This window comes from Typopeltis vanoorti, chromosome 5 (genome assembly GCF_054136105.1).
Source record: "Typopeltis vanoorti isolate ZY-2024b chromosome 5, IOZ_Tvanoo_1.0, whole genome shotgun sequence".
Classification (NCBI taxonomy): Eukaryota; Metazoa; Arthropoda; class Arachnida; order Uropygi; family Thelyphonidae; genus Typopeltis; species Typopeltis vanoorti.
Genome location: NC_143553.1, coordinates 152,570,833 through 152,579,925, shown reverse-complemented (window position 1 = coordinate 152,579,925; position 9,093 = coordinate 152,570,833). Strand labels below are relative to the sequence as shown.

The 9,093-nt window shown below is 33.7% G+C and overlaps 1 protein-coding gene across 1 annotated transcript in view; it reads left to right on the top strand.

Annotated features, from left to right (window-relative positions):
• Positions 1 to 377: 377 nt before the first annotated feature.
• The window catches only part of LOC150106947 (cell adhesion molecule Dscam1-like), a 322,565-nt gene continuing 313,849 nt past the window's right edge, over positions 378 to 9,093 (top strand). Inside the window, exon 1 of the mRNA XM_090393513.1 lies at positions 378 to 648. Within this exon, the coding sequence (XP_090249639.1) occupies positions 477 to 648 (172 nt within the window). The 5' untranslated portion in view covers positions 378 to 476. The remainder of the gene's footprint in view (positions 649 to 9,093) is intronic.

Genomic DNA, 9,093 nt, shown 5'->3' with positions numbered 1-9,093 from the left:
CACGAAAGTAATGCAGTGCAGCTACATGTATAGGGGCATTGTGTTGGGAATTATGTTGCCATTCAATATAAAGCACATTAAAGTATATTTGCCATCATCAACGCCACGCAAAAAAAAAAAAAAAAAAAAAAAAAAAAACAGTGAGTGATTGAAAATCAATAACGTTTATATACTGTTCGATACTTTATTGCGCTATTATGTATTTTTATACTTTTAAGAGAGCTTAGATAATGATCATCCACTTTGCTTATTGCTATCAAAACAACCAAATATTATTTTTTAGACGAGAACGTTCTAATATAATTTTTAAACCTCTTTCAGTTGTTGCCACTATCCAGCCACGCCGTACTAGAAGATTATCCTTCATTCAAGAACCTCCAACTAGAGTAGATTTTTCCAACACTACAGGAGCAGTTGTCCCATGCTCCGCAACTGGTGACCCCAAACCAACAGTCTATTGGGAGCAGGGAGATGGCATGATGACCTCCGATATTCCGGGTGTTCGTCAACTTCGTGCAGATGGTTCCTTAGTTTTTCTTCCGTTTAGGCCCGATAGGTTTCGTCGCGGTGTGCATGATGGAGTTTATAGATGTATATGTTCCAGTACTGTGGGAAAAGTTAGAAGTCGTGATGTTCGTGTGAAAGCTGGTAAGAGTGGACTGTATATTTGATAGAATTTATTTTCAAGGTTCCATTTATTAATAATAATAATAATAATAATAATAATAATAATAATAATAATAATAATAATAATAATAAATCATTTGTTAGGCATGTTTCAATACGCAAGGTATAAATGCATATAACACAATTTCAGAAAGGATAGAAAAGCAGGCTATATTTTAAAGGAAACTGGATTTTTTTATTTTTTCTATAAGCTTTTTAGTCTTATTATAAGTTAGTTATGTTATAATTAATTAATCATGTCTCATTAACTCAAATGATAAATGCATAAATGCATTCATATTATATCTAAGCGAACACTATGTTCATTTTTATTGTATGAGTACGCATGCGTCATATCTGATTAATTATCTATTAGTTATCTCAGCATATCACGTCTTGTTGCACAACTCCCTTTGTACTGTTATAAGTTGTACAAGTATAAATGTTCATATCTTTGTATTTGTGTAGTTTTTCAGAAAGATGGAAATAACCTATAAGTGAAGTATATTTTTTTACTCAATAAGCCTAAAGTGTTTTGAAAATTTAATGTCGCATTCAGGATCTGTAGTGAAAAGAAAAAAACTGATTCATTTCTCACATTTCAGTCTTAAGTGGACTATATAGACATTTATTAAATATTATTAAATATAAAACTTAATAAGATTATTTAATTATTTAAAAAATAAAAATATTTCGGATATTGTCTTAATAAATAGTAATTTCATAAATACACCATAAAATATTTACTATCATTTGAATCTATATAATTTAGAGTTCGAATTTTTAATGTCAATTAATATTAATATAATAAATATGTTTCTTCTGTATAGTCGTATCTCCTGCGTATAGTTGTACCGAAAGCTGGCCATTGAACAAATTTTTTTAAGGTTGATTTTAAGGTATTTTGAGGTTCTATTCAATCCAAACCTGGGATACAAAAAGTGCGTTTTAAATTTGTTTGGGAATATTTTAGTATGCTTTAGCCACTAATTATACTACTTATTGCCACGGTATATATATATATATGTAAGGGTTATTAAGGATGTAGCAGTAATTTGAAAATGAATAGAAACACTGGTTGAACATGTACCGAGGCCTGTCTAATATCAAGAAATAATATAAGCGATTCGAATTCTCTTCTGCTTACAATTCTCGTTTTCTTCTTATTATTATTCCACATGTTAAAGGTTGTAAAACGAATCCTGCTGAATCGAATGAACAGGGTTGTTTGTCAGTTCTACAATCGAAAATAGGTGAATTTCACCTATTTAATCTGTTCAAGAAGGATTTTGACTATGATAATAAAGCTGAGCTTCTGAAATCTTACTTTATAATACTGATAAAATTCTTTCAAAAAGTTATGCATACATGAGAAAACGAGATTTTAAACAAAAAAATATTTTTTTGTTTAAAATTAACCATCATTTTCTCAGACAAGTTTTTATTTTATTTTTTTGTAAATTTTCTTCAGTTGAAATATCTCGAAAAACATCCCAGAACCTGTGTGGACTCAGAACACAGAATGTCTGGACACAGCTCCTATGGAAAGGAAAAAATCATCATCACCTTGAGACAGAATTGATGGTGTATTACGTCCTGGAAAGTCATTCATCAAACATCTGACATCATCGGTAAAGTAATCTTTTATCTTACCTTCAAATTCCCTGGGATAGAAAAGGGGAAAAAGTCAGCCGATTTGTCAAATAGAGGAAGAGATTTATCAAAACGGTATCGACATATCCTTGAACCAAGCGTTCAGAAAAAAAATGAGAGAGAGAATACTAATCATTTCATAATACTGCCGTTAGGTGTCGCTATGTGTAAGTCGATAACTGCAGATGAAATCTAAATACCTCTATTAGAAACGTTAAAAATGATGAATATGGTAACCGGAAATTGATGACAACTTCCGGTTGACATACGCATCTACTCCAGACAAGCAAATCTTGCCTTGGTCATTCAGCACATGCGACATTATCGGATTCAAATAAATAAAGCATGGAAACAACTTATTTTCTCATCAACGTACTGAATATATATTTGACATATTTTTTTCTTTGAATTTACTTTCGAGAAATGCGAAAAAACGCGATAGTTTTAGAAAATATTTTATTTGCAGCAACTCCTACGCTATCTCGGTTGCTTCCATCCTCAACGATCAATAGCTTATAGTTTTTGTAAGAAAGCTAACACGATGGAGTGTTTAGAAAGAAGAGTGAGATGAAGTTATGTTTCCCATCTTCCAGACACTGCAGAACAACAAAAAAAAACTACTTCGCACGAAGGCAATTAATTGCATCAAAAGAGCCGACTCGATTCCTTTTGCTCATTCAGCCTTACCGACACTACACCTGGTAATTAGTTCGTGTTTCCGTCTGATAATCTTAAAAGAGATTCGAAGCAAAGAACTTCAAGGGAAAAACTGTTGTTCAACACCAGTCGTTTAATCTGCACTATAACAGTGGGCAGCCCTTAATGAGCCATGCATACATTTTTATCTGTCAGTTGGGAGGAAGAAACAGTTAAAGTAATGTTTCGTAGTTTTTTGTGTTATTTGTTTTATATGAAACACTAAAAAAAGGGAAAAAATCAGTGATATTCCTGCTTACTAAGAAACGTATTACAAAAATCTGTGCTTGATGCGTTAAATCATTTGAAAAGATGTTTGTAATGAATCATCACTAAATATCTGTATTAGGGCTTTGTCTATCTTCTTTTGTGACGCAGTTTGCGTAGCATTCGTGTACAATAAAGGGATGGTTGTTTTGTGTTTGTTACTTCAAGTGGAAATGATGCCAGCTTACAAACTATTGAATCAATACAGAAGCAAATATAAACATATCTATAGATATATGTATATTTATATGGACATTGTAATGGAGGTATTATAGATACATCCAAATTTTATAGCCAAATATAAAAGCGTTTTAAAACGTTTCGTAATTTACCAGGAGAATGTGACCTTAGGCATCAAACATATATAGATATAATTTACAGACATCTAGCAGACACGGTACATTGTGTGCACTGTGCTAGCTGAAATACTCTACTCTTCATGCGGAAGCTTTTTTATACGGACAAAAGAAGATGATTTTGGTGTGCAATTTCTCACACAAAGAATAAGTTGGGAACCGGATCTAAACCTAATAGTCCATGAACATTTCTTTATCGTTTTTGTAGAATCAGTGATCATACCTCTAAATTGAAAAGTAGCACGTGTGACTTTTGGAGATGGTCCGTTGTTATGGGATGCTCTGGTTATTGTGCCATTGCGAGAAAACAGGATTTGCAAGGCTATACCACGAAAGGCATTCCTCATTCACACTTTCTTCCACCTAACTTGATTCAGAATGGAGATAATGCATTCATATTGGAAAAATTAGTTGAGTAACATCCATCACATGCATGAAGACTTTTGTCGGATATAAAAAATGAATAGCTCCAAAAGAAGTGCAGGTTGGCTGGTTTTTCTTAGAGAGGGGGGAAACGGATTCCCACCTTAAAACAGGAATGAATGACGAACTGCAATTTCGGATTCAAACTTTCCACATTCGAATTTCAAGAGTTACTGTCTTTGTGGTATTTTTAATTCAAATAACAGAGGTACTTCTAGTGGCCTTCTAGGCTAGAACACAGGCCTATACGGAACCTACACTGTATTCCATGTGCTTATACTCAAATGTTGCCTACAATTTTGGAAGTGTAGTGTATTTTGAGGTATTCTTCTTGTATAGGAAATTATAAGGACAGTGTTTCAGTTTTTTTTTTATTTGTTTTGTTTTGTTTGTTTAAAGAGCAAATTGCTCTTGTCATCACCTAATATTCAACGTATGGATAATTATCGTAATTGGGTTCTGGTTTAGGAGGAATATGCAGGAGTGTTTATTGCAAAAATTCGATTAATCTGAGATGCTTTTATTGGTTCCATGGTTTCAATAATATTCGAGTAATATGTGAAATCGAAATACACCTTAATTAAATTGAGAAAACGTCATCTAGAAAGTGCTTCTTTTTATTACGTATTAGCTCCATTATGATAAAAACGGTAACCACATCTCTTATGGAGTTAAATCTTTTTTTGGAAATTCTGTAGTAAAACTAAAGGTACCACAGAAAAAAAATTTCAACATCATGTCAAAAACAATTCGTGTTGACGATGTTCAATGCATATCTGGCTGCAAAAGATAAACATTGAGTGTCCAAATGCTGCCCATACTAACACGTAAACTCGGTATGGAAGTTCAGATAGTCATCCAGTGATACCTTGGCCATTTATCAGATCAATTATTATAATAACCTCTTATCCATCCCGTCACAGTCGACAAGACAGTTGCTTTCTGCGTATAACTGGAAAGGTCCTCATACTGAATGCAGGAGAGGGGGGTTAAAGTGACGTACGACTTGAAATTTACTTAAAATAGTAGTACATATCATTCGTATTTGAGAAAGAGGAAGGCCATATGGTCTTAATAATTTCTATATAGCAAGCAACTTCAAAAGTGAAAACCAATTTTCTTCAGTTGGAAGAAATATTTAAGATTGCTCAAAATATGATACATAACAGAGTACATGTCATAAAAATCTCCTAAATCTAAGTATGATTTGATATTCAGGAAGGTAATTCATCAAGATCTTGAATCCGCTGGATTATATTAGTATAATTGATTCTAAAGATCGATCTGTGTATTCGTTGGAGTGTAAAAAAAGTCTTCCTGCAAAATCTACCATCTTCTGAGAAGGTATGGATTGTAAAATCTATTTCAACACTGGTTGTCATGGTAACTAATTGTTGACCAGACGTCTGCATTTTAGATTATCGTTTTTGCCTATTTGATGTTCAACTGATTTAATACGCCAAATCGAATGACAAGAGGTTACTACCTTTAAAAAGTAACTGCTTCCCCCCCCCCCCCCACACACACACTCAAAACCTTCTAACATTCCAAATAAAAGGATATACTAAAGGAGATATGCAATTTTGACTACGGAGTGCAAATTACCTTTTAGATAGATAGCTGTAATAAGTAGAAGAATTAAAGAAGGAACAGACAAGAGAAAGAGAATAGATAATATAAATAAATAAAGTACAAAATATAATGAAAAATAAACAGATATACAATTGAGGAATGGAAAAAAAAAACATTAAATGTTTCCGTTTTCAAATAACCTAAAACATCATTATGTTTAAAGAAGACAATAAAATCCCTCACCCGACATTTTATGTTAAATGTCTTCTATTTCGCTCACAGACTGGAATGTTTTGTTATTCCGCCTCTTCCAGTATCCTTTAATAAATCTTCGCAAGCTCATTTGTCGTTCGTTTCTTTAGCGACCATTTCAGACAGACAACTAATATAAATATTTAACGATATTCAGGAACACGTGCAATCGCCACTTAAACATTGTTGTCGGGTTTCTAATTTGAGAGCGCGCCAGATGTCTAGTTTCTCATTTTGTTACATTTCATCATTGTTGCGTTGACTGGGCACGTAACTGTGACAGTTTTTTTTTGTTCTTTTTTTCTAAATGGCTATTGTTGCAATTGTTACTTAGAAAGAGAGAGAGAGACTATTCAGACAGGTCATTTCTCCTCTTGAACTGTCACGCGCTTTAATTATATGTTTACTTCCGTTGCTATTGGAGATTTAAAGGTAAGTGTCCGCTTAGAAATAAAAGGAATAAGTGTTTTTGAGAATAATGACAAACCTATGGATGACAGGTGTTAGTAACATTTTTTCCATTAACAAAACGAGTATAGAAATAATACTTCTAATACTTTTTTGTGTCTTTGAAATACTTTTATTTTCATTGATTTAACTAAAGAAATATCCAAAGGTTATTTAGAATCTATAAATTTTATTGAAACACCATATTGATTTAATGATATAATCACGTAATCATAAGAAAGATATTTATTTAACCAAATATTTCGGTCTGGAAATAGCAGACCATCTTCAGTGGTATTACAAGAACAGTTTAAAAAATACAAGCTAGAATACTAACAATAGATCGTTAAAATGTGGAGGATTATAAGAAGACGTTGAGTACTTTTTTCAGAAAAGCCATTGAGTTTCATGGCTTTTCTGAAAAAAGTACTCAACGTGTTCTCATTTCTTATAATCCTCCACAAAACAACAAAGTTTCAATACGTCGAGTGGCTATTCCTTATATCTCCGGTATTTCAGAACCTATCGAAAGAATTTTAAAGAAATACGATTTAACAATCACGTATTCACCTATTAACAAATTGTCTTCTCATTTTCCTTCTCCTAAAGACAAACGCTCAAATTTATCTCTTCCTGGAGTTTATCAAATTCCGTGCAACTGTGATCTCTCTTATTTTGGACAGACTGGACGTTCTCTTGAAAAAAGAATCCAAAAACATCAATCATCCATTCTTCACAACAAACCTGAAAAGCCTGGATTGGCTCAACACGGTATTGAAACTGACCACAGCATCTTTTGGTCCAGGACTCGCCTCTTACATAGATCCCGTTATAGGTTCGAACGTTTGTTCAAGGAAAGCGTGGAGGCCTTGCTCCATCGCCCCAACCTGAATCGTAATGACTGTATATCTATATCAAAAATCTGGGAAAGTCTAATCAAGATTACTCATTATTTTATTTTATTTATTTTTTTAATAGCAAATTCAATCCTGTTTCTACTTCAAAATATTCCGTTTCATACTTAGTGATATAACATCACGCGGCGTGTTCTAATTTTAACGATCTATTGTTAGTATTCTAGCTTGTATTTTTTAAACTGTTCTTGTAATACCACTAACGATGGTCTGCTATTTCCAGATCGAAATATTTGGTTAAATAAATATCTTTCTTGTGATTACCTGATTATATCATTCAGTCTTATGTCACAAGTATCCTTGATACAACCATATTGATTTAATAATATAATTTAATAAATAGAGCGATACGTGCCATTTTGTAAGGAATTTGTGTTGTATCAAATACACTATAAAATCAAATAAATAAAATAAAATAAATAAAATAAAACAGAAAGAAAGCTTTTGATCAGGTTAATATTAGCGATACCTTCATGGGTTACGACTACCAAACATTGTTTTACTTTCAAGTATATTAAAGCATTGTACAGCCGCTGAAGTAACAAATGATTGTCTGATTCCTCCCACAAGTCGTTTGCAGTTCGAAATAGGAGTCGTCGACATGCACTGCATGTTAGATGAGGTTGGTACTTCAAATAGGCGGCCTCCCCGCCAGTAAACAAACTCTTAGAACCGCGCCCTTCTCTTCCCCTTAGACCTTCAGGACAACCATACAACATTCCTTATCTAAATTCCTTCTATTTCTGCTTCGCCAGTTCTTTGAACGATCTAAGCATTATCAGAAGGGTAGAGGCAGACGTAATTTATTCATTTCCGTAGCAAACTCTCTCTCTCTTATCCTTTTGTGCTGCGAAATCTCCAAGTGTTCTACAATCCCTTTGAAGAACACAATCCACTTATAGGTTTTGCAGTACCATCTGCTTCGGCTCGCCCAGATTTACAAACGCTACGGCCTGCGGGGAAGGACGCACACACACACATGCATTACGCTTTGCGGAGGGTGTTTGTATTATTAGACTGCAATTTCTGCGCCAATCTCTTGAGATAGAGAAGATACACCAACGGATGTTGGAGACCAAACAAAATCTTTAAATCACATTTCTTTTACTCGCAAAGAAATGCCAGTAATATCCCTTCTTTCTATCCCCCTTCTCTTGTAAACAAGTGTTCAAGACATCTAGATTATTGCGTGTTTTTTTTCTTTTTTGGTTATGAATATTTTTCTCATCTAGATCGAGTGCATTCCTTTTTCAAAATTTAAGTGTTGTTTTAGTATTTGAGGGTAGTTATCTCTCCCTTTCCCCCCACTATTTTATACCTTTTCCCTACCCATCTTTGTTTATCGCCTTTCTCTGTGCTCCGATTGTTTTCCCCTGTAAAGGTTTATTTCCTGCACAACCTCATTTGCTCACGAAATAAGAAAGAAAAGACAATTATGAAGAGCAACACCTTTTCTAGCGACCGGAATACAATCTCGCTTTTCGTGTAAAGGAACCCCACCATATGGTCGAATTTCCCGAGAGCATGGATTTACCGACGCTATCTCATGCATAACGAAAGAACGATGGGAAGAAACGGGAAAGTTAAATTAAATGTCAGATAGTGTAACAAAGTACACACTCTTAATAGGTTTAGCAGATCGTTTAAAATAACGATCACTTCCCGTAAAAAAAGGCACTAACACGCTCCGTGGAGATAGTTCGAAATTACAGAGATGATCCCATTCATTTAAATCAAGTGATTATTTAAAATTAGTTACATTTCAAATGATATGGCCCTTATAGTGATAAGGACTGGCTTAAAGGGGCGAAGCAAGAATGCTTTTCATATTCCCGGTTATCTGTAGA